This window comes from Schistocerca piceifrons, chromosome 1 (assembly GCF_021461385.2).
Source record: "Schistocerca piceifrons isolate TAMUIC-IGC-003096 chromosome 1, iqSchPice1.1, whole genome shotgun sequence".
In the NCBI taxonomy this organism is placed as follows: Eukaryota; Metazoa; Arthropoda; class Insecta; order Orthoptera; family Acrididae; genus Schistocerca; species Schistocerca piceifrons.
The window spans coordinates 911627101-911654852 of NC_060138.1; the positions used below are offsets into that span (position 1 = coordinate 911627101).

The 27752-nt window shown below is 40.4% G+C and overlaps 1 protein-coding gene across 1 annotated transcript in view; it reads right to left on the minus strand.

Annotated features, from left to right (window-relative positions):
- Window positions 1-11701: 11701 nt before the first annotated feature.
- The window catches only part of LOC124794922 (G-protein coupled receptor Mth2-like), a 128506-nt gene continuing 112455 nt past the window's right edge, over window positions 11702-27752 (minus strand). Inside the window, exons 6-7 of the mRNA XM_047258631.1 lie at window positions 23930-24065; window positions 11702-13255 (exon numbers count right to left, since the gene is read on the minus strand). Of these exons, the coding sequence (XP_047114587.1) occupies window positions 12994-13255; window positions 23930-24065 (398 nt within the window). The 3' untranslated portion in view covers window positions 11702-12993. The remainder of the gene's footprint in view (window positions 13256-23929; window positions 24066-27752) is intronic.

The following is a 27752-nucleotide window of genomic DNA, read 5'->3' on the forward strand; positions in this document are numbered from 1 at the left end:
TCAGAACTCATCCGCATTTGCTTAATCAAATTACCTGAACATTTACGACATATTATTTTGGCAGGACGTTACAAAGACGACATTGAAGTTTTTCAGGGACTGTTACAAGAATTGGAAATTGACACTGACAATTGCGGAACTCGAAAACAGGGGCACAACAATTACAGGTCACATCCGTCACAATTCTGCGATGACAGAAATAATAACTGGACAGGACAAGGCTATTCTTACAACGTAAATCATGACCAAAACAGACACCACCCATATGACAACCACTGCTAGAGTAAAAATAGTTACAGAGAAAGATCGCATTTCCGTAGTAATGAATATGACAGAGATAACCACAGAAACAGACAATACGGAAACCAAAACAATTATTATCAAGGGAGACAGAATAACTTGAGATGCAACGGTCCACCGCGCAGTTACGACTCCGGGAGAAGTTGTCCACCACGTGACCGACAAGAAATTAATTACAGAAATTATCGACATGACGACAGACGATATGATCGTAACGACAGAACTGAACTGCATCAGAACTGGCGGGATTCAAACAGGGCAGGGCCCTCTCGACAAAGTGAATTTGTAGAAGTTAGGTCTCCTAATCCTAATAACGACACATGCCAACAAAGAGATAGCAGACAATGACTTGCACCACAGGCAGCCACGTGCGCCAGATGGCTCAAAGAAAAATAACATAGATGCTAACCTTGAGAAAAATTTGAGCATTCTTTACCGATGTACCAAATACCACATGATAATTCTGTTGAAGCTGGAGCTCTGCATATTAGGAAGAGTAAAGGTTTACACCACATTTCACATGTAAAACCGTTTATTGAAAGATAATCTGCTTTCTAACTTTGTCTTTGCCATAAAACTTTTCACTTCACATTTCTAGTATGCTTTGTCAGACTTAGAAACCGTTAACATGCAACAATGTTTGAAGTTAAATATCCAGTCAACAACCAACAGAACTTATTTAAACAGAAATTACGAATGCATTGTTATAGTGAACAGACAACACAGTGTTGTTATTTGTACATTCTTTCTTGTTAGTTGCACAATTACGTAACGACTATCAGGCTTACATACTTAGAACACATAACAGTACTGCTAATGAGATTTTACTGCAACATTTTGGTTTACTTGAAAATACATTATGGATTTAAAGTGCTTTCTGAGAGATACCAGATGACACAGTGGTTAGTTTATTTGACAGCTACACGACTATATCACGACGCTACTAATGTGTGACACAATTTACATTGTTGCTTTTGCGGTGTATCTGTTTTATATCTGCACAGTTTTTCTGTATTATTCTGGAAAGTAAAACATGTTTTAGTAGTAACTTTTGTGGTATAGCTACAATGAGACAGCCTTTTCCCTAGCACAACAATACGTTATATTATAGTATGTTCTTGATCAAAGTAAGGTACATAATAACTACGATATCTATACGCAAAGCATTTCACTTTTGTTTATGATGAGGTAAGTACATTGACTTCAGCAGAACATTGCTTACATAGGATGATAACTACAACACATCCACAGAATTATCTTACAGCAAGACGCACATTTAGCGCTACAAGACACGCATTTGAGTGATTAATTTTGTACTTAAAACATTTATTTTTCAAGATTTTTGAATTACAAACAAAGTTTTCCGTGATACATTTCATTCCATTGCTGTAATCTGTAACACCTGAAGGTATAATCACATTAATCCTCAGGGGGGTACACGCTTACTTTGTGTACTATGTGTTTGGCAAGCACAAGGAGCCCTAGCTAATATGGTATTTGCTTATACAACTTTACACAACGGTACCATATTTCTCTATCACATAATTACATAGCTATCTGATCATTTAACTGAGAGAGGCAACATTTATTTTACTACATCAGTGACAGATGTTTACGTAATTACACAGTAGGATAATTTCACATTTATGAAATTGTATTTTTGTCTGCACTGTGTGAACTGTTCATATTTTTTCGGAACCATTGCGATACTATGAGAGCTTTGAAGGATGTAGTTGGTATGGGATCATGATTTTTAAAGTACATTTGAGGTAGATGACACTATTGAAATGAGCAGAGAATTTTCTTTAGGTTTTTAAATTATTGCAGAAAGCTACGACGTTTTTGAGATTTGGCTGAGTTTTTATGATGTTATTATTATGATGACAATGTGTATTGTGCTGTTGAGGTATGTTTATGATCAATAAGCTGATGCTATATGAGGAAATTGTTTATGCTATGTATTTATTATGATGAAATATTGAAGAAGTGTCGACGAATATGTATATGTGCAATAAGGTAAGGAATAATGAGTAGTGGTTAGGGACTCTGACTTGTGAAAAAGGATGTTGGGAACCAAGAATCGTACTTTAAGAGTTATGAAATGTGTGTAAATGCGTGAATGTATCACAATGCCGGCGAAAATTTTTTGGACACTGTTATATTTATAGGATTTTGTTTCTACAGATTTGTAAGCAAATATTTCGACCTGTGAAATTTTATTTGTATCAAACTGTCACTGTAGCGGAAACTGATGTCGTAAATATTTCGGTAAGGAAGGTAGGTCACTGTAAGCACCCAGCTGCGCGACAGTCGCCTGGAAAAAGCCATTAGTGTGTGCCTTTCAGAGGCACAGATGGAGAAGGAAAGAGGCCATTATCTTCGCTATTGACATTTCTTTGTAGAAATCATCACAAATACGACACACCCAAACTTGAAAACATATGATTACACTGTGGAGCTCTTAATTTATGATATTTACTAAAGTGCCTAATGAAATGATGAGAAACATTTTTACATCTATTGTCTTTCTAGTTGAGAGATTTTTTACTGCCTTTGGAGACGCCACTTGCCTAGTGAATGACGTTTCACACATTGCTTTGTATATATTTGCTCATTTCGTTTAATATCTAGTTTCTAGCTGCACTGCAGCAATAGTTAAAATAAAATTTAATAGATGTACTAATATAGATACTTTTTGCCTACAGATCCAGTAAATAATAATTTTATGATCTACTTCCAAAAAAAACTGAAGGAGCACAAAAAGAGATTTCCACTTCACAGGAATTGCATACATAATTTTTGTCAGTGACTTGGTAACTTGTCTGCTAGAGTAAGTTACAGTGATGCATCACTCTAGTGTTAAGATGTGACATAGGTATTAGACATGGCCATCTTTAGTGTAATATTTTTTCTGCTTGAGCTTTGTCATGTTTAGATATGTTTTGCATTTGCTGCTGCTGTTTGCCAGGCATAGTGCTACTAAATTTCACTTTGTATTACTCTGTTACACCAGTTTTACTACTGATTTATTTTTCATGTTGCTGCACATTGCCTTATGTTCGTTGTTTTATTGCATCTGCTTTGCTAATTTAGATATACTGCTGCTTGCTTTGCCAATTTGCATTTTTTTGTCATTGCTGTTTGTGTTAATATGTTATGTGTTGCTGCATTACCTCGTCCCTTAGATTAGCATCTGAGCTCAGTAGATTTAAGTTAGCTTAAGATGGGGTAGGCTATATAAGAGAACGAGTTGTGATGAATTGGAAGAAATGCATTGAGACGCTATAAGAAAATGGTTTGGCCAAAAAAGTATTTTGAAAGAGGATATGAACAAAAAAGTAGGATTTAGGGACAACAGGTTTAGGTAGGATTTTCTTGGAAATAAATGATGAGGTAAGATAATGGAAAATAAATAATGAGGTAAGAAATATGTGAACATATAAATACAGAAAGCATGCTTGGATAGGATTTTTTTGGTGGAAACAAATGTTGAAATAAGACGAAAGATCTATGGAATGAAGTTTTGGGTTGGACTGCAGTACAAAATGTTACCCTGAAAACAAACCCTGTCCTTTCCTTTTGTGTTATTCTGCTGTGTGTCTGTGTACTCTTGTGTATTTGTGTTTTTCCTGTCTTTATGTGTTTAGCTAATAAGATTTATGTTGTAGAATTTTTCTAGTACTAAGCTACATTCACTATGATGAGGAATACTGTTATCCTCAAATATAATTTGCATTAATAATATGTTATTTTCTTTGTAAAGATGTTTATAGACAGTATTTATTCTGTTCTGTTTCAATGCTCATATGTGAAATTAATGTTTCGAAAACTATTCTCATTATTTTGTATATTTACTTATGTCATAATTCCTGTAACCTGATGTATATGTTTATTTCTATTCTTTTGTAAAGCCTATATTACTACAAATGTTATCTGTATTATAATGTTTTTAATGATGTTTTCTGTATCTTTGTAACTGTATTCTCATGTTATAAAATTGTAATGGACACCAGTTCAGCAAATTAAGTAACTTGTAAGCATTCATTTCAGTGCACACGTTTCTGTTGATCATAGTATATGCACAATATATGAGAAGTTGGGACTGTTAGTGCTGGCGTGTGTGTTAATAATTCAGCAAGGGACTGGTTAACAGCATTGCTAGTTCTAAGCACATTTCAAAAAAAAAAAAATGTGTGTTCACAAGTGGTGGTTCATGGACTTGCTATATTGTACGCAAGACTCTTCGATGGTGATTGTGCACCTGCACAGTCGCAACAGATGGTTGCTGGCCGTCTCTACAAGGACTACAGTGGGTCTGCATCATTGATGGCCCACCAATACCATTATTTCCATAAGGACTACAGTGGGTCTACACCTTTGCTGACTCACCAGTACCATTATTTCTACAAGGACTGCAGTGGGTCTGCACCTCTGGTGGCCCACCAATACCATAATCTCTTCCAGGACTACAGTGGGTCTGCTCTGTGATGACCTACCTACCAATATTCTTCAAAACTTCGACTGACTCTGCTGTGGGTTTGCTCTGTTGTGGCCCATTACCTGTCCGCATGTCAAGAGTCAGCAGTGTCTTTCCGTTGAAGGACAACACTACTTCTTCAAGACTGCATGGAAATCCACTACTTCTGTGTGCAATTTCTTTTACTAATGAGACTTTGTGAAAAAAACTGTAATTACTATTATGATGAATAATCAGGACTGTCTTTATGGACTGTGAGAAAATTTTAGCTTTTGACCAACATTGTATAAATAAGTGTGTGCATTTGATTTCTTTGTTATTGTAATTACGATTATGAAAATTTTTTTCATATCTGCATTGACCACTGCCCAAAACAATTTGTAAAATTTTTTGTGGGGAGCATGGGGGCTATGTAAGTATGCTGTTTAGGTTTTTATATTGGTAACGCCACGTAGAGCACTGTATGAAAATCACTGGCTGTGCTGTGTGCCGTCTGTGGCTGGGTGGCATTGTTGTAATATTCGCTATTGTAGTGTTGGGCTGTTGGCTGTTAACAGCGCGTAGCGTTGCGCAGTTGGAGGTGAGCCGCCAGCAGTGGTGGATGTGGGGAGAGAGATGGCGGAATTTTGAGAGCGGACGATGTGGACGTGTGTCCATCAGAAAGAGTAAATTTGTAATATTCGATATCATGGACTGATATAGATATTATCACTTTTGAACACTATTGAGGTAAATACATTGTTTGTTCTCTTTCAAAATCTTTCATTTGCTAACTATGCCTATCAGTAGTTAGTGCCTTTAGTAGTTTGAATCTTTTATTTAGCTGGCAGTAGTGGCACTCGCTGTATTGCAGTAGTTCGAGTAACGAAGATTTTTGTGGGGTAAGTGATTTGTGAAACGTATAGGTTAGTATGAGTCAGGGCCATTCTTTTGTAGGGATTTTTGAAAGTCGGATTGCGTTGCGCTAAAAATATTGTGTGTGAGTTTAGTGTTGATGAGAATAAGTAAAGAGAGTAATGTCTGAGTACGTTCAGTTTTGCTCAGCTGTTTGAAAATCAAATAATGTAAGAGGTTTATCAGCACAGTAATACAATAATTGTTCTAAGGGGACGTTTCAATTGTCCTTACGAATTGTTCGGTGTAACTGATTTTCGGCTCTTCAAGTAGTCATTTGCATAGTGCAAAAATTGACAATTGGCTCCAAATAATGAAAAGTGTGAGGTCATATACTTGTGTGCTAAAAGGAATCCGTTAGACTTCGGTTACACGATAAATCTGTCACATTTAAAGCCCATAAGTTCAACTAAACACCTAGGAACTACAGTTACGTACTACCGAAATTGGAAAGAATACATAGAAAAATGTTGGGATAAATGCAAATCAAAGACTGCGTTTTTTTGACAGAACACTTAGAAGATGTAACATACAGTATCTACCAAAGAGACTGCCTCTTTTAGCGTGCTGTTGCGCGGTGTGGGATCCTTACCAGGCAGTATTAACGGAGTACATTGGTTCAACGAAGAGCAGTATGTTTTGTAATGTCGCAAAATAGTGGTGAGAGGGAGAGAGGGAGGGAGGGAGGGAGGGAGGGAGGGAGAGAGAGAGAGAGAGAGAGAGAGAGAGAGAGAGACAATGACATGATATAGGATTGAGGTAGACGTAATTATAACAAAGACGTTTTTTGTTGCAGCGGAATCTTGTCACAAAATTTCAATCACCTACTTTCTGCTCCGAATGCGAAAATATTTTTTTGACGCCGACCTACATAGGGACAAACGATCATCATAATAAAATAAGGAAAATCAGAGCTCGCACTTAAAGATATAGGTGTCCGATTTCTCAGCACGCTGTTCGAGATTGGAATAATAGATAATTATTGTGAATGTGGTTCGATATACCCTCTCCCAGACAAGCGTGATCTTCAGAGTATCCATGTAGATGTAGAATTGACGTGATGATACCGTGGAATCGAATTTGGAGGTATCCGAGTTTGAGCCCTCGTTCGGTCATCCAGATTCAGCTGTTACGAGGTTTCCTCCCATCAGAGTAAATAGTGGATTGTTTCCTTCAGAAATATCAGAGAAGATTTACTTCTCAATCAGTGTATCACAGTCTGTGCTCTCTGATGATAATCGTCAACTGGGGGCTAAACCGGTGCCTACTTACCCACCCTTCAAGTCTCGCGAGTAGCGCGTGCTCTTGTTCAGAGAAAGTTACTGGTTATCTGACCTGACTCCGTCTCACACAGGAACCATACCCACCATTATGGCGGAATAATCGCATTAATGCTGGACAATTCTCAACCATTCGACTGACGAAAATTTTATTCTCTGAGGTCTTCAGACAAATGGAACTTACAGAGCACCCGCATTAGTGAGTTACTGCGTATATGAAATTACAGACTTCCAACAGTGAATTACAAGTTTCTCCTCATATGACATCACTTGCCACGCCTTACAACCTACTTGTTTTCGTTGGATTTCTCCCACATCTGTCAAACGGAGTACACTGACTTTTTAGCTACTTTATTTTTTACTGATACGTTGATATTTAATTTTGCCGACTATCATTGTCCTTACGAACTGTTCGGTGTAACCGATTTTCGGCTCTTGAAGTAGTCATTTGCACTTGTTATGTTTTAAGTTTGCAACAACAATCATGGAAAGTATAGAGTGTCAGTGAAATAATATCTGCTTGAAATTTGTTACAACAGCCAAACACAGTTTTACTAATTTAATATTGAGTTGAGTCTGACGTTTGACGAAATACGAGTGTATGTTTCTAACTTGCAACAGCTACGTGGGGCATATAGAAATGTTGCAGCTCTGAGGAGGCATTTCGTGACGATGATAAACTTGGCATTAAGTGTAAAATGTATCAATAGCGATATTTCGACTGATTCTCATGTCTGGAATACTCCGTCTGCTTCAAGTTAAGAGTTAACAGTAATTATAGTAAATGATTTATCAAGGCAACTGAACAACTTAAAGACACAAATGAGAGTGTATTAAACTGATCCCTCCTCTTTGTGCGGGACCTTTTAACAGAGCGTCCATAAATCCAGCGACCAGGTAACCATAAAATCGCCTGCCATTGTTCTTTTAGCAGTAACTACTGAAACCACGGCCACCGGCAACATTTACGGCATCCTTCGTGACGTTCAAACTGCTGTAAGTGCGAGCAGATATCAGAAGAGCAAACGTTGTAGGGTGCCAGCAAAGCCCAGTCAGCGGGCTGCTTTGCCGGCTGTGTGCCACTACCGGCATTATTGCCTGAAGCGAAACTGGGCATAAACGAGGTTAACCTCACAGGTATCAAATGTTTGGCGCTGTTTCTGTCAATGTAAAGTGCTAGTGTGACCGTTCTTCCCCTCGCCACAGCATCAATGAGCTCAGTAGCACGAGGTGGAGTTATAGACATGAGCGCTCGCACCGAAAGTCATGTGTGTATCTTTGCATCGAATTGTGGAAGCTCTTTGGTCAGTGTGAGACATCCTGAAAATACATGGAGCATAGGGTAGCAAGGCATGTGTAGCGCCTGCAGTTATTTCACAGTTCTCTTTCACTACCTTGTCATGCTTCACACTTGGAGTACTACAGATTCTTTGGGACGGGCTGCGGCTACAGCAGTGGTTCCCAACCATTCTACAACCATTATCCCTGAGTGCATTGATCTACATCTACATCCATAATCCGCAAGCCACCAAACGGTGTGTGGCGGAGGGTACTTTGAGTATATCTGTTCTCTCTTCTATTCCAGTCTCGTATTGTTCGTGGAAAGAAAGATTGTCGTATGCCTCTGTGTGGGCTCTAATCTCTGATTTTATCCTCATGGTCTCTTCGCGAGATATACGTAGGAGGGAGCAATACACTGCTTGACTCTTCGGCGAAGGTATGCTCTCGAAACCAACAAAATCCCGCACCGAGCTACTGAGCGTCTCTCCTGCAGAGTCTTCAACTGGAGTTTATCTGTCATCTATGTAACGCTTTCGCGATTACTAAATGATCCTGTAACGAAGCGCGCTGCTCTCCGTAGGATCTTCTCTCTCTTCTATCAACCTTATCTGGTACGGATACCACACCGGTGAGCAGTATTCAAGCAGTGGGTGAACAAGTGTACTGTAACTTACTGCCTTTGTTTTCGGATTGCATTTCCTTAAGATTCTTCCGATGAATCTCAGTCTGGCATCTGCTTTACCGACGATCAACTTTATATGGTCATTCCATTTTAAATCACTCCTAATGCCTACTCCCAGATAATTTCTTGAATTAACTGCTTCCAGTTGCTGACCTGTTATGTAGAAGGATTTTTCTTTCTGTGTATTCGCAGCACATTACACTTGTCTACATTGAGATTCAATTGCCATTCCCTGCACCATGAGTCAGTTCGTTGCAGATCCTCCTGCATTTCAGTACAATTTTCCATTGTTACAACCTCTCGATACACCACAGCATCATCTGCAAAAAGCCTCAATGAACTTCCGATGTCGTCCACAAGGTCATTTATGTATATTGTGAATAGCAACGGTCCTACGACACTCCCCTGCCGCACACCTGAAATCACTCTTACTTCGGAAGACTTCTCTCCATTGAGAATGACATGCTGCGTTCTGTTATCTAGGAATCCTTCAATCCAATCACACAATTGATCTGATAGTCCATATGCTCTTACTTTGTTCATTAAACGACTGTGGGGAACTGTATCGAACGCCTTGCGGAAGTCAAGAAACACGGCATCTACCTGGGAACCCGTGTCTATGGCCCTCTGAGTCTCGTGGACGAAGAGCGCGAGCTGGGTTTCACACGATCGTCTTTTTCTAAACCCGTGCCGATTCCTACAGAGTAGATTTCTAGTCTCCACAGAAGTCATTATACTCTAACACAATACGTGTCCAAAATTCCACAACTGATCGACGTTAGATATATAGGTCTATAGTTCTGCACATCTTTGGGAGTGTTTTTGGAATATATTTTGTTTATAAAATGTACATTGTAACAGATTTGAGTTAACTGTATAATATATTTACAAAAAGGAACTAACTCCTGCAGTAACATCTGTAGAGAATGTCGTAGCGAATATGATTCCCTTTTGGAGTTTTTTCAGTGCGTCATGTCACTCAATCACCATCACCATCACCCTCATCATCCACCAACAATAGCGCCTAACTAAACTTTAGAATGAAAATTTTCTTTGAACACTAAAATGGAAAAAATATGACTTATATTTAGTTTTTTGTGTGTTTTACTAAACCACGAATTAAAGAGTCCATGACAACTGGTATTGCTTCTCTAACTTTTTTTATAGTATGATTAAGCAATTCTCAGTGCATTGCGAATGTTACCTGCAACTCCCGAGGAAGGAAAGCTAATTACGAGTACCTAAAGTGAGGGACAAAAATAGCCCCTCTGCTGTTCCTAGCGATACTTGTTTCATCCACACTTGAAATTAACGAAGTTAAGATGCATAATATATACTTCCTATCTGTAAATCAATTTGTTGCTGGACTCCTTACTTCTGAACTGGTAGAAATTGGAAGCCTTCAGCCTGCCAATGCTTTGTGTCTGATCCAAAATTTCCGTGCATTTCCAAATATAGAAATCAGATAACGTTTTCTCTTGGAAAATAGCCAATTTACATGCTGTAGGAGAAGTTACACGACGCATGGGAAACCACGGAAGTCTTGTTGGTACTCCCATGATATCTCACACACCATGGGGCAGAATAGAGTCTGCACTGTGAGAAAATGACAAGTTTGGACGACTGGAAACAGCTTCCATAATTGGTGAATGACTTGCCTGGGGGCTAATGGCACAAAACGAGAGGACTGATGTCCCAAAATGTTCGTAAGACAACAAACAAATTCAATCGGCTACACACGTAAGTGAAGAACTGTCTGATGATCATCGCTGATCCTGTGATTTGTTCATTTCACAAGCATCCGACATGGCTGCCTGCATCTTCGTCCACTGAGTCATTCGTTGGCAGACTCCTCTGCAACGAGATGCCAAGCAGCCGACCACAACAATGAAAGATATTTGCTGACGACAGGTGAGTGTGTCTAGCTTTTACTGGGGGGGGGGGGGGGGGGGAGACATCTCGCTCAGCTGCTCTTTGAACATTTTTAATGTATCATACTTTCAGTAATTAAATGTACGAGTGCAATCGGACGTATGTGAAACTGGTACATGTGTAGCTTAATAATACGCGTATTTCCCTATTACCCACATTCTTTTGTTTAATGTTTCAAAGCCTGTAAATCTTATTGTTAGTTTACCTTCAGAAGTCTGGCACTTAGCAATAACTAAAATAGCTCTTAGGACATGGAGGGGGGGGGGGTTTGATGACATAAATCGCATCCATTTGAATTTATTAATCTGAACGTCTCGTCTGTTTGCGAAAATTAACAATTTATTTCTTCGCTTCAGTCAGCTTTTGAGTATGTATATTAAAATAGATGCTACTTATTTGACTAAGACAGACCCATTAACGTCTTATTTGTATTTAGTACGCTTCGTTACCTGAACTGACTCTGCAGCATTCTTTCACCATTTTCAGCTATTTGCGTGAAATGGGCTACTGAGTTTCTTAACAAGTGTTATCAGGCGACTCATAAAATTTGAGCCTCATTCTCCCCGCAAAAGTCTATACCACGATTATTACTTACCTCTAATGTCATGTTTGTGACTAATTATATCTTATCGTCACAGCATAGCTCTGAGTTTGTTGATATGTTTTCCACATTTATTTCTTCTGCAGCTTGTGGATAATGTAACAGCTGTACTCTTCTTTTTCCAGCGGACATAAAAGTAGGAATGAAGTAGGAGGAATAACTTTGAGAGGATTCTTTTGGAAGTGTTTTGGAATATATTTTGTTTATAAAATGTACATTGTAACAAATTTGAGTTAACTGTATAAAATATTTACAAAAAGGAACTAACTCCTGCAGTAACATATGTAGATAGTGGCTTAGCAAATATGATTCACTTTTGGAATTATTTCACTAAATGTTTGTAAATTTTAGAAAGTAATATGATACGTACCACTAACTTGTAGACACATACAAACAAATAATTTACAAATGCATTTTAACTTCATGATAAGTCCGATTTGGCATTCTGCTTTATTTTCTATAAATTACATATGTATATACTCAGTCGTGTGTGAGAATAGTGTCAAGATGTTATGGCTCACAAATCGTGGAAACCTGTTTTAGATACGTACATTAAAAGTAATGTAACTCTAGCGAAGCAACGTACAATGATCTCTTCACTGGGGTGTGATTTGTATTGAAGAGAAAACTTAGCAAAAATTGTATTTATGCTGTTGACACAGTAACTGGTGCGCACATCATAGATTTCGTACGGCCGGTGCATTTAAGGAAGGACTTCCCGAGGCAAAACCAGTTTTATGCTACGTGCTTCTGGCATTTGTATTCTCACGGTTGCAGTAACGTGGAACGACAGGTACAGAAAGACAACCACCACACTGTTCTACACCAGACACGAGGCATGATCTTCGAACATTTATTGAAAAATAAATTAATAAATCCTAGACACACACACACACACACACACACACACACACACACACACACACACACACACACACACACACACACACACTATTTCATAGCACAATATCATTTCAGAAATGCATTCTTGTTGTCACTAGCAAATACAGCTTCCAAATAATTTGAGAAATACTTCTTTGGCAACGTAACCCAAGGTGAACAGCACTGTCTTGAAGACGGTAATCTGTTCTACGCACTTCAGGTTCTCAACATTAAAGCCCACTAGACTTATTACGAAGGAAGCGCAAAACCCTGTCAAAAATTTGAAACATAAATGGTTTGTTCGTGCGGCCGCTCTGTTTATATACGTACACTTATAGAATAGTTAGAACGTAGGTCTAACTTCCTATGCCTTGAAATGGAACTTCAAAATAACACGGAACAGGTTGGGACACCGGTTTGTCCGAGTGAATATCACCTTGAAACAGTCTCTTGAAGATACGTGTGACTACATGAGACGAATACTTTTATAAGTTAACAGTTTGTAGGTCGAGCTGTCGATGTAGCTGTCCTAGCAGCGCAGGTGATACCACACGAAGCTCTTACAGCTGGAGCGGGGAACAGATAGTCCACCAGCCAACCACGACGGTCGTTGTGTCGTGGAGAGGAGAGAGTAGAGTAGGCGGCTGCCCACGGGGATTCCCCCTCAGACGCGCTGCAGCCGCGACGAGTCTAGCGAGCGAGGCACAAGCGGCCGGCCGTTGGAGACGTCGCCGCCGGCGCCAGCGAAGACGATCTGCTTGACGCTGGGCTCCAGCACGAAGATGACGAAGAGGATGACACCCTGCAGGATGTTTATGATGTCCGGCAGCGCCCACGCGTACACGGGGCCGCCCAGGGCCCACGACACCAGCTCCATCGTCCAGCTGATGCCCATCGACACGAACAGCGTCAGGATCATGCGCACCCTGCCACAACAGATACGGCCACACTTGAGTCCAAAATTCAAGCAACAGAAGGAAATTTTGCAAAGTTGCGTTTATTTTGCCACAAAACAGTATAAATACATGATACTAAAGTGGAAAAATGGAAAGATACAGAATTGGCTAAAAACAGTCTTGGTTGCAATTTTATTTTTTTATTTTTCAACGACGGGTTTCGGCTTATTTAGGCATCTTCAGGCTATCTAAATAGAAAACAGAGAACAAACACATCTATTTAAGAATCGCGATCGCGTTGTGCAGACTTTGATAACTTATAAGCATGTATAAACATATCACCTATTGAAAGATCAAATACCTTAATTTGTTATTTCTTAAGAATCCTTTAGTCAGTGTAGCCAAAGGGCATCTTCGAACATATCGGGCCAACATCGCCTTCGTTAAACTCAGTAAAAACTATAAATATAAAATAGTAAAATCATTACCTTTTCTGGATGGACGCGAGAGGCACCAAGATCTGCCTAACGCGTTCCCGTTCACAAGAGCGAGTAACAGTAAGATGGGGGGCTCAGGTAGTAAGCATAATGCGCCACACCGTCGTGTGCCAGTACTGAAGCCTAATACAGAATCACCTGAAGAGGTGGCGCTGCGATGCAGCAGTGATTAAAAATGAGAGATCGTAAACTGGACATATATACCCACTAAAACTTTATACATGTAATGCACATAAAACATTGATAAGATGGAATTACTAGGGGCAACACCTGTGCTTAACTTTTCTAAAATGTTGACGAAGTAAAATATAAATGAAGGCGGCAAATTTAAAATGAGAAAACAAGGTGTGTATTAAAAAAAAAAAAAAGAAGCTACACGTTCTAACTCCGAATGACGCAGTATTTAGTGTTATATGGGCGTTCTCTTTATTTGAAATTACGGTCCTGTGTTTTTAATGTTCTCGTTCTAGTGTTATATGATACGAAAAATCTGTTTATGTACTGCATCTGTGTGTTGTATTATACGCCTTGTTTTCTCATTTTAAATTTACCGCCTTCATTTATATTTTACTTCGTCAACATTTTAGAAAAGTTAAGCACAGGTGTTGCCCCTAGTAATTCCATCTTATCAATGTTTTATGTGCATTGCACGTATAAATGTTTTAGTGGGTATGTATATCCAGTTTACGATCTCTCATTTTTAATCACTGCTGCATCGCAGCGGCACCTCTTCAGGTGATTCTGTATTAGGCTTCAGTAGTGGCACACGACGGTGTGGCGCATTATGCTTACTACCTGAGCCCCCCATCTTACTGTTACTCGCTCTTGTGAACAGGAACGCGTTAGGCAGATCTTGGTGCCTCTCGCGTCCATCTAGAAAATGTAATGATTTTACTATTTTATATTTATAGTTTTACTGAGTTTAACGAAGACGATGTTGGCCTGATATATTCGAAGATGCCCTTTGGCTACACTGACTAAAGGATTCTTAAGAAATACCAAATTAAGGTATTTGCTCTTTCAATAGGTGATCTGTTTATACATGCTTGTAGGTTATCCAAGTCTGCACAACGCGATCGCGAGTCTTAAATAGATGTGTTTGTTCTCTGTTTTCTATTTAGGTAGCCTGAAGATGCCTAAATAAGGCGAAACGCGTCCTTGAAAAATAAAAAAACTAAAATTGCAACCAAGACTTTTTATAATAGGTTTGTTTATAAATAAATCTTCTGCTACCAGTCACGATTTTCTTTATTTTACTATTCGCACGACTCGTTTCGAGAAATAATTCCCATTTTCAAGTGCGTTTTTTTATATGTGTGTTAAGCCTTTTCTTTTGATGTTGTCAGTGTGTGTGAGTCTGCTTCATTTTGTTGACTTTTACTGCAATACATAAGAAACGCGAATTTTAGTTGGCTATCAATTCTTTCTGTGAGGTTAGTGGCTAAAGCTTGAGAACAATTTGTACTTACAGTTTTCTAATGGTCGCGTTTCTTATGTATTACAGTAAAAGTCAACAAAATGAAGCAGACACACACACACACACACACACACACACTGACAACATCAAAAGAAATGGCTTAACACATAAAAAAACGCACTTGAAAATGGGAATTATTTCTCGAAACGCGCCGTGCGAATAGTAAAATAAAGAAAATCGTGACTGGTAGCAGAAGATTTATTTATTTATAAACAAACCTATTGTATCTACAGTCGCAGGCTTTCAAAAACCATTTATAATGGATCAAATCAGATTATTAGTGCCAAGCCAGGCAATGAAAGCTATATATAAATACAAAAACCTCAAAATGAAAGTACTAAAAACAGTTGCACACATAAGATTCAACAAGCACTGTCAACAACTAGGCATAATTCCGAAATATATAAAAGTGAAAATATGTTCTAGCAGCAACATAGCAAAACTTATAAAACATGAAGCAGAAAAACTCTGGCTGAAAACCGAAATAAGGCAGTTACATAAGAAAAAGGATTTATTAAACAGAAAGCTACTCAACATGCAGATAGAAGCAGCAAACAACATGGAAGCTACAGTTTATGACAGCATTTGCAGGCATATCCAGGAAATAGTCGACAAGGAGTACTTGATTTGCAATACACATAACAAGAAACTACAGACCTTGACATCCAAACAAGACAAGAGATCCAACCTTGAGATAACTGACAAAAGCAAACACACATTTTACAGTAGAGTGGTAAACAACACTGACAAAGTTCAACCAAAGAGAAAACGATCTACTCCAAAAAGGACTAAAATACAACGTAAAACCTAACCTCAACAACCATACACTGAAACAGGTTATAGCTGCAACTAAAAGTGCAGCAGATGCCGCAAAATTAAATTCAAATACGAAAGCAGCAATAGGTCACAAAGCAAGCAAGCTTCTTGAGAAAGAAATGAATAAAGATAAGTTTAGATCTAAATATACAATAAATGATACAAAAACTTTAAAATCTATAAATAATAAACTGAAAAACAACCAATCCATAGTTGTAAAGTCAGACGAAAGTAATACATTAGTTGTGATGAAAGAAAAGAATACATAGACAAAACAAATGAATTTTTTGCTGCTAATAACATTCAGCACATTGAAAAAGACCCAACCAAACAATTCCAAAGTAAAATTAAGGAACAATTAAAGAACACACATTTCCTGTTGACAGAAACTGAAAAGAAATACCTTACATGTATGAATCCAAAAGCACCATGCCTAAGAGCACAGCCAAAAATACACAAAAATGGATACCCGATACGTTCCGTGGTAAACTCTATAAACAGCCCAGCATACAAACTGTCTCAAAAACTGAATAACATACTGGTGAAAAATTATACATATGAAACAACATATTCCATAAAAAACAGCATGATTCTAGCCAAAGAACTAAGAACCAGAAAGCTCACCTAGATGCACAGTTTATATCACTTGACATCACCAACCTTTATTCAAACATACCCACACGAGAAGCTCTAACAGTAATACAAAAGAACCTTATGCAACACAAGAAACTTTCATACACAGAGATTGTAAAATTTAGGGAATTCCTTCAGCTAACCCTAAGTTACAACTACTTTACCTTTAATGACAACATTTATAAGCAACCAGATGGCCTTGCAGTGGGATCATGTATATCCGGTACCATAGCTGACATATACATACATCACTTAGAACAAAAATTATTTGACAGCCAAGAACCTTGCCTAAGGAAAATAGAATTTTATAAGAGATATGTAGATGACACACTACTGTTAGTGAAAGGAGATACCAAAGACATCAGACATTCTTAATCATTTCAATAATCTAAATGAGAAAATCAAATTTACAGTGGAACATGAGCAAAATAAAAGTATCAACTTTCTGGACCTAAATATTACAAGACACAACAACACATGCACATTCAAAATTTATAGGAAAAACACAATGACTGACACCACAATCCCTGCAACCTCATGTCACCCAAATATTCATAAACAGGCAGCTTACAGGTCAATGCTGCATAGGGCAACAAAAATACCATTGAACCAAGAAAATATGCAACAAGAAATAAACACAGTGAAGAAGATTGCAGTTGCCAATGGTTACAATGCTTCCATAGTTGACACAATCTTATACAAAGTGAAGAGAAACCCAGGTACAAACTGCACCACAGAAGAAAAAGAGAAAAACAAATATATATCTAGCATTCCATACATAGGCAACGTATCACAGAAGATTGCAAATATTTTCAAAAATCACAGAGTAAAAATTGGATTTTCTACATCCAATAAACTACACCAAAAACTAATACATAATATAAAGTGTAATCATGATCCATATTCAGATTCTGGAGTATACAAGGTAACATGCCAGGAGTGCTCCAAGTTCTACATAGGACAAACAGGCCGAAATATCAACACCAGGTACACAGCACATTAGAGCATACACACACAACACACACACTACATCAGCAATAGCAAAGCACATGCATAATACAGGACACCCATTTGGAAAAATAGAGCAAAATGTCAAAGTACTCCACCGACTAAATAAAGGACATAAAATGGATTTGCTTGAAGAACTGGCGATATATTCACATTACAGAAAATATGAAGATAAAATATTAAATGAGAAACTTGAAAGTGAATCAGTGAATTTCTTCAGATGTTTCATTAATATACTTAAATAAAAATAGTAAAACCTAGAAATAAGCACAATTGTAAAATCAGTGTAAGTAATTCATGAGCCAAATTGTAAAGATAAATTAACCTCTGTACAAAAGCATATCATAATCTGTGGAAGACCTATAATGTTATCCCTGTGAACTACCTATAAGAAGATCTTTGTAACTGTTTTGTTTATATAAGATATTTTCGATGTATAAAATGTACAAGTTGTGTGTGACGTTAAGCGTGTGTGACTCTCTACACAAATGGACCATTAGAAAACTGTAAGTACAAATTGTTCTCAAACTTTAGCCACTAACCTCACAGAAAGAATTGATACCCAACTAAAAATCGCGTTTCTTCTGTATCACAGTAAAAGTCAACAAAATGAAGCAGACACACACACACACACACACACACACACACACACACACACTGACAACATCAAAAGAAATGGCTTAACACACATAAAAAACGCACTTTAAAATGGGAATTATTTCTCGAAACGCGTCGTGCGAATACTAAAATAAAATCGTGACTGGTAGCAGAATTATTTATTTATAAACAAACCTATTGTATCTACAGTCGCAGGCTTTCAAAAACCATTTATAATGGATCAAACAAGACTGTTTTTAACCAATACTGTTAAGTACTGGTTTACTGTTATGCCACATATGGACTGGAAGAATTTCTAAAGGATACAGAACGTAATCAACTGCAACATGCATAACGTTAGTCAAAAATGTTAGTTTTTTTCAGCAGAACGGATTTGCACGTACATTCTGACAACTGGCTGATTTACTCAGTATTGAGTGTGAGCACCTGTGGCACCATTGCAAGCCTGGCAAAGACGGGACATGCTGTGAATGATGTCAGTCTCACGTTGAGGCAATAACGCCCATTCTTTCTGCATAGCTGCTCACAAGTCTTGGACAGTGGTTGGTGGAGGCTGACGCGATGCAGCCCGTCTCCCTAATGCATCCCAGACATGCTATACGGGATTCAAATCGGGAGAGCGAGCAGGCCACGCCACCTATACTCTATGAGGTCGAGCATTAACGTCCATCGATAAGAAGTCTGGCCCCACAGCACCTCACAACAACCGAGCATGAGATCTCAAGATCTCCTCACGGTAGCTGACAGCAATTAAATCTTGCTGATTTACCCGTACAGTTTCATGGAGACGTGCTCGAGTGGTCAGTATAATCTCTGCCCACACTATTAGGGATCCTCCTCGATATCTGTCTCTTTCCACAATTTTTGGGTCCCGAAATCGTGTTCCGCGTGCCCTCCAGTTGCGAATCCGTCCAGAGTCACCCTCCAGACCAAACCGGGACTCAACTGTAAAAACATTTGCCCACCGTTCGACCGCCCAGGTGGCATGTTGACGGCTCCACGCTAGACGTCCCCTTCTGTGAATACACGCCAGAGGCGAACACACAGCAGGTCTCCAACAATGAAGACCACTCTGCTGAAGCCTTCTGTACACTGTTTTCCTCGATACAACACGCCCAGAAGATGCTGCGAGGTCAGATGCCAACTGCAGTGCAGTACTAAGCCGGTACCGCCGTGCTCTTACAACCAAACAACTGTGGTAGGCCGTGTCCTGGTCTCCGGGATACAGTTTCGGCCTCGCCAACCTGTCGCCTCACACGAGAAACAGGTCGATTCACATTAAGGCCTCGGTCCACATAAGTTTGCGACTCTCCTGCTTCCATTCTTCCTATGGCCCTCCACAGCAGGGTCTGTAGGAGTCTTCTCTGTGCCATACCGCACGGCCTGTGACTGTACACAGCGATTGTGGATGAGGGACTACTCTGTAAACACTACCCCACTTGATAGGTGCGCTGACGTCATTGCTGACGTGGCCGTTCCTTTATCGGAAAGCCATCTTCCGTGCAGCACACGATCGTAACGACACCCGTTGACGGTTTGTAGGATTATTTCGTGAATTAAACACAGGATGGGGAAATAGCAGCTTGTTGCTTTAATTTTGGATACCAGTGTAGCTTTACACACATGCTGGCCACCTGTTCAGTGTTACTTTATCTATGTCTGTATCTACGTCTACATCGAGCCGTCACCGAGCCTTTATCACGTTGTGAAGTCACGATTATACCCAATAGTAAGTCCACGTATAAATCCCTTGCATTTATCGCGAATCTCTCGCCCAACGCAAACTCACAAGGGACTGTAAGAAAGACCAGGCGACTCCTGTACATAAGAAGGGTAAAAGAACGGACCCGCAAAATTACAGCCTAATATCCGTAACTTCGGTTTCTGCGGAATCCTTTAACAATTCTCAGTCCGAATATAATAAATTTTCTTGAGATCGAGAAGCGTATGTCCACGAATCAGCATGTTTTTAGAAAGCATCGCCTGTGTGAAACTCAGCTCGTGCTTTTCTCACGTAATTTACTGCGAACTATGGCTGAAGGACAACAGGCAGATTCCATATCTCTAAATTTCCGGAAAGCATTTGATACTGTGCCCCATAGCAGGCCGTTTAAGAAGCTAAGAGCTATGGAACAGGTTCACAGACATATGAGTGGCTCGAAGGCTAAGGAATAGAACCCAGTATGTTGTCCCCGACAGGGACTGTCTATCAAAGACAGCGCTATAGTCAGGAGTGCCCTAGGGAAGTGTGATAGGACCACTGTTCTGTATATACATAAATGATTTGCCGGACAGGGTGGGCAGCAGTCTGCGGTTGTTTGCTGATGATGCTGTGGTGTACGGTAAAGTGTCCAAGTTGAATGACTGTAAGAAGACGCAAGACGACTTAATCACAGCAACATTTCTAGTTGGTGTGATGAATGGCAGCTAGCTCTAAATATAGAAAAATGTAGGTTATGCGGATGAGCAGGGACAACAAACCCGCAGTGTTCAGATACATTAGAAGCGTCCTGCTTTAACACAGTCACGTCGTTTGAATGTCTGGGCGTAGCGCTGCAAAGCGATATGGGATAGAAGGAGTATGTGAGAACTGTGGTAGAGAAGGCAATAGTCGACTTCAGTTTATTGAGAGAGTTCTAGGAAAGTGTGATTCATCTGTACAGGATACCGCAAATAGGATGCTATTGTGACCTGTTCTTGAGTACTGCTCGAGTGTTTGGGATCCGGGCCAGGTCGGATTGAGGAGGGCATCGGGGCAATTCAGAGGTGGGCTGGAAGATTTTTTACCGCTTGGTTCGAACAAAATGTAAGTGTTGCGGAGATGTTCGCTAATTCAAATGGGAACCCCCAGAGCGAATGCGATGTTCCTTTCGAGGAACACTATTGAGAAAATTTTAGAGAACTTGATTTTGAAGCTGACTGTCGAGCGATTCTACAGCCGTCAAGATACAGTACGCCTGAGAACCACGAAGATAAGATGTGAGAAATTAGGGTTCATAGAGAGGCATATACCGAGTTGTTTTTCCCTCGCTCTGTTTGTGAGTGGAACAAGAAAGGTACAACGCATCCTCCGCCAAGCGCCGCACTGTGGCTTGAGGAGTATCTAAGTAGATGTTGAATATGTCAATTAGAGAGTTATTTTGCCCCAGAGCTACCAAGTTGTATGAAACTGACGTAAATGATATTCAGTTTCGCTTGATAGGTCAGAATTACAGTATGAACTACTACGATTCATTTATTTCACTTCAAGTTCCAATTAGCAGAGCCGCATGGTGTAGCCGCACGGTCTCAGGCACCTTGTCACGGTTCGCGTTGGTTCAAATGGCTCTGAGCACTATGGGACTTAACTACTTTGGTCATCAGTCCCCTAGAACTTGGAACTACGTAAACCTAACTAACCTAAGGACATCACACACATCCATGCCCGAGGCAGGATTCGAACCTGCGACCGTAGCAGTCGCGCGGTTCCGGACTGCGCGCCTAGAACCGCTAGACCACCGCGGCCGGTACGGTTCGCGTTGCCCTCTAGTTTTCATTCAGTACGGCTCGGTTTTGTCTAGGGTTTTGCTTCCCGTTAGTATTACCTGTGCGTTGGCGGTGACACACAGCACTACCTTGGATAGGTTTACTGATTATGCGTTGGCCAATATGCGCCGCCTGTGTTGGTTCACTGAATGCTATGGAAGAGACAGGGCGACTATGTTGAGCTGTTGCCGCACTTACGACAACCTCGTCTCAGTATTTTGCATCTGCTGGACGGTTGTTGCATTACTGTGTGCCTGGTGTTACGTTCTGGTGATTGCGTATTACAGCCTTTTTCTCTGTTGTGAAGATATTTTCACAGAAACAAGGGTGATTGCGATAACAATCCGAATAAATCGCAATTATGTTATTACTCTGCAACGGTTCGTAGGAGACTGGGGGACCGCTACACCCAAATACCTTCTGAAAGTTTCTGGGAGTTCTGGTAAAAAAGCAATTTTATAAACATTTATTAGACCTACTGAAAAATTAATGTATTAATGATCTATTTCTTTTTATATGGAATTCTGACAAAGTCAGTTCGTCGTGGTGACTGATTTAGTTCACAAATCGCAACACATTCTAAAATCTTCACGCTAATTAAGGCTTCTACAGCATGGTCTTTTCCGAATGAACTTCTGACTAAAAAGCGATCATGGTATCTGGAGTCCAAAGTTTTTATTAATCACACCTTTTACGTTACTGTGGTGCTATTTCCATAGATTCATCCCCTATGGATTTAACATTTTTTAAATGGTACAAAATATCTAACTAATTTTCATCCCATATTTCATCCCCTTGGGGGCTGAATTTCCAAAACAGTGAAACACATGTTTTTTTGTTTCTAACATAGATGCCAAATACAAATCTTCAAATGTTTAGTTTTAAAAAAGCTTTCATAATGAATAATTTCATAAAACTTTTCATCCTCTATTTCACTCCCTTAGGGTGTTGAATTTCCAAAAACACTGATAGACGCTTTTTTTTATTTATAATAGAGATGTCGAATACCAATCTCCATAGATGTAGCTTTAAAAATGCCGTAGTAGGTCTATAATAATTATTTATTTTCGAAAACATTCACGCGCAATTTTACCCTCTTAGTGGGAGGGGGAGGGAGAGGGAGAGCGAAATATTCTATCTCCCCTCTGTACAGAGTACATTATGCGCCTGTCTCCTTACTTTCAGGTCACTGTTGTAATTGACATTTGAGTGAACAGGTCATGGTATCCGACTACAATTCTCCCGCCAGAGTGTGTAATTGAGTCTCAACTAGTAACAATATCCTTATGCTGATACCGAATGTATGCTTCATCATGCAAGCCCACTAATAAAACGCTGTAGGAAGCAATGCTTCTGTTGTCTCGGTTTGTAGCCCCCTCTGCACCTTTTTCTTTAGCCCCCTAATGTGCAAGAATCAACTGTGCAAGTGTGCCATTCACTTCCTATGGAGCTTGCCTACAGAACCTCTGTCACTATCACATATCTCTGTGTGTACTTTTGACGCTGACTACTGAACTGGCGAACCACATTCCTTGTGCGAACATGCCAAGTGATATATTCTATTTAACTAAATGCTCCACCCCTAAATTAATGAGTTACTTTGTAATAAGGATCGATCTTAGGATATATTGGCTGCATACCGAAAGTGAAATATAAAGAGACTTTACGAACCCAAACCGCTAAATAAAACCTGTTATTAACCCAGTGGCGACAAAGTCTGAAAGTCCTGGTCTTACACTTTTGTGTTCAGCAGAGGTGGTATACCAAAGACACTCAGCTATTATGACACTGGACACAATAGCTCTACATGGCGTATGATCATGTAAGACAGTAGTGAATATTACAGATCTTATTCTGTGCATATTGAAACGTTAATTTGGTAGCAGTCACTACGATACCTGAACATTCACACAACTGACGCAGATGTCTGCCTTATTCTGTAATGTTTCCGCATTAGCTGCACGTAGATGTTATACTACCACAGAAAAAAAACCTCAAAGCCATACGATTAACTCATAAAAGCAAGATCCAAAAACGAGGTATATATACCAGACAGTTCAAACTGTGTATCCAGTCTAGCTGCATTCACAACAAATATTTAAAATGCGGGTGCCTTAGAAAGCTACTCACCTCTCTGTGGGCGACCTGTTTCTGAAGACTGGTGGGTACGTGCATATCCTGTATATGCTCAGCGCGAACATGCCGATGTTCATCATGAACAGGAAGCCGATTGGTCCGTAGAAATAGTTCAGCGCTGCGTCCTTACCTGGAACATAGCACAGAAATAGCATCTGAAACGTTGCCTGTACGGGTTTTATGTAAGTCTCCCATTTCCTCTTAATAACGTGGAAAAGTAAGCCCACTTTCATAATAGCGCAGGTCCAGGTCACGTTGGCACTGTACTGACGACGCTCGGATTGATATAAAGGAGAAAAGAAATATTGCAAGGAGCTTTTAGGTGCCAGCTGTGTGTGTCTGAATTTGCTTTCATGTTGAAAATATTAACACTCTTTGTCTGAGCCGAAGTTGTACCCTCAGACGTATGGTTGACTTATGTAGTCAGACTGATTTTGACGTACTTCTGCGAGGTGGAACGCTTTCTTAAGATTCTTATTGGACATTGCAGCATATTACCAGAACTGGAGTCACTACAGCGGAGCTGAGAACCACGAAGTATGAATCAACTGAATGGACAGCTTGTCCCTTGTGTATCATCTGATCCACGACGTGGAGTAACTTACGTTTTACGTTTTTCTTGTTTATTATGCTCTCCTCTCTTCTGATTATTTTAGAAAGGGGAATTTAGTTCTGCAAAAAGCGGGTCTAAGTCCTACTCAACCGATTTTTTGTTTTGGCTACTGGTTAGGACATGTCTTATTACAAATAATGGACGTGTTCATTTTACATGACAAGTTTACTAAACACATGAACACGCGGACATTGATGCTTCATGATGCTCCTTTCAGAAACAGCATTACAAGCAACTTTATTATGCATTTGTACTAATTGCTACTTGACACTGAAACAGGACACGTAAGGAATTCTGAACAGCTGAGAAGATTATGTGAAGGACTGTCATGGAACGGGAAGGATAAAGAGAGAAACTGGAAAAGAATTGTCGAGAGGGATCATAAAGCATGCATGCATTCGTGTTAGTTTGTTACGGGTCTGATTTGGAAAGAGACCTGCGTGCTCTTCATTCCTGCTATTCGTTGTGGTTATAATGGAAGCGTCGGCGAGTGTTATCAGGATTGTTAAGCCAACTACAACGATACTGCTAGTTACAGCACCGAGTTTGTTCCTACTGCACTGCTTAACAAAGAGAAGTGAAGCACCCAGATCGGGAGGAGAAATGAAATGAAACTTCAAGGGTTGAGAGGGCGTGTGATGTTGTTTCAGTGAGTTCAAAATCGTATCAAATTTACGAAGAACTTGGCAGCATGAGCCCACTTCTCAGTATGACGTTGCACCACCTGTGGCCCAGATGCAGGCACTGATCCAGTTGGGAAGGATGTCGAAGTAGTCGTATGCTCTCCGCAAGCAAGCTGACCCACAAACGTTGTAACTGGTGTTTGACGTCGTGGATTCTGACAGTGGGGCGAGGTTATCGGTAGAGCTGGTTCCAAACTTGTTCAGTTGGTGACAGTTCTGGGGATCTTGCTAGGACTGCCCCAACTTCATACAGAAAGGTAATAGAGAGACGTGCCATGTGTGGCAGAACGTTGTTCTGTTGAAAAATGAGACCATGATACTGTTGCACGAGGGTAACGTGGGGACGCAGGACGTCCGTGATGCAACGTGAGCCGTCAGAATTCACTCAATCGCTACCAGCCGTGACCTGAAGTCATGCCCGATGACTTCCCCACACAGTTGTGGCTCTCCAAATGAATGAAAGACTGGGATCTCATCCTAAGCTACAGCCATACAGAGTGGGGCAAATGAAAGTGTACCGGATGAGTGGATACGATTTGTGGCAGCGCTAACGGAGGAGCAAACGACCTACAGTTACTTCCAACATGATGGAGCAAGTGCCCATACAGCTGGCCGATCCTTGGAGCACATTCACACAACCTTCGCGCCTGACGGAGTTAGCGGAAGCCAGTCTGGCCGCGGCCTAGCTGGCCATCGGGTCGCCGGATCTGTCAGCGTGCGATTACTTTGTGTGGGGATCCCTCAAGTCTAAGGAGCATCGCAACAACCTTCAGTCTTCAAGAACTGCAGCAGAGCATTTCGGATGACACTGCAGCACTTTCAGCATTCCAGCTTTGATCCACAATCAGCAACTTTCTGACTGGCGCCGAAAGTGCCAAGAGATGAATGGTGGTCACTTTCAATATCTGCTATAGTCAGGTTAGTACTGTATTTCTTTTTACCCTGGAACACTGTTCTCCGGGCCACTTATTTTCGCCCCCCACCACCACCACCACCACCACCACCACCACCACATGGGGTCGCCGATCGGGGATAGTGCATATCCGCGTTTCATCGCCGAATGCAATACGACGCCATTAATCAACAGTCCATGCTTTCCGATCACAGAATCACTCTAAACACAGCCGTTTGTCTTGTGTCAACGCCTCCCTACACACACCCTTAGGCTCAGACCTACAGGGTGACACTGATTGAAGGCTCAGATGTACAAGGGTTACGACGTGCTTGGCGCAAAATGAGACAAACCTCCCTTCTGATAATAGTCCAACGTGGTCGACCAGAACCTTGAAGACGAGTATGCCTTCCTTCAAGTTACCATGCGTTCCAGCGTCTCGCCAAAGTAACAGCTCTACGCATCATGATATTGGAGGATGCGACTAGCTGGCCGAATTGAGACCCACAAGAAGGCCTTTTTCAAACTGGTATGTGCTAATAACGCTGTCTCACACGAGTATGCAGCATCTTTGTAGCCTTCAAAACTTAGCGCTGGTCTCGTCCTTTTTATACTCTACCAGGACTCTTAACTACTTTAAACACCGTTAATGCCATCTGGCGGACGTTTTACGTGTCACGGAGAATTGCAACTTTTAATCATTTACATACGCGACGATGATATGTACTTGTACGAAGTTACATTGACATCCGACAGTGTCCTCTGTGTACTTCACTTTTTTTTTTTAATCTTATGGGACTTAACTTCTAAGGTCATCAGTCCCTCAGCTTACACACTACTTAACCTAAATTAACCTAAGGACCAACACCCGCACCCATGCCCGAGGGAGGACTCTAACCTCCGACGGGACCTGCCGTCACTTTTATTGTCAGGTTTTTTTTTTTGTTTTTTGGGGAAGGAGACCAGACAGCGAGGTCATCGGTCTCATAGGATTAGGGAAGGATGGGGAAGGAAGTCGGCCATGCCCTTTCGAAGGAACCATCCCGGCATTTGCCTGAAGCGATTTAGGGAAATCACGGAAAACCTAAATCAGGATGGCCGGACGCGGGATTGAACCGTCGTCCTCCCGAATGCGAGTCCAGTGTCTAATTATTGTCAGGTAGTGGTTCAAATGGTTCTCAGCACTATGGGATTTAACATCTGAGGTCATCAGTCCCCTAGAACTTAGAACTACTTAAACCTAACTAACCTAAGGACATCACACACATCCATGCCCGAGACGGGATTCGAACCTGCGACCGTAGCGGTCACGCGGTTCCAGACTGAAGCGCCTAGAACCGCTCGGCCACCCTGGCCGGCTGTCAGATTGTCTTCTTGGTGAATCTTTGTTTCTTAATTCACTAGAAAGTATTTTAATACAAATACAATTATATACACTATTTCTGCTCATTAACTCTGACTCGAAGGCTTCATCTATGGAATAAAGATTTCTTTTGAAGCAGGATGTAGATTGAGTTCAAGTAATTTTTGAAAGAGACTTGTGATTACAGCAGCAGAAGATTCCATCCGATAAAGAAGTTCCTTAACTGGTTACAGTTCAGATAGCTGGACGGCTGTCTTGAATGATGG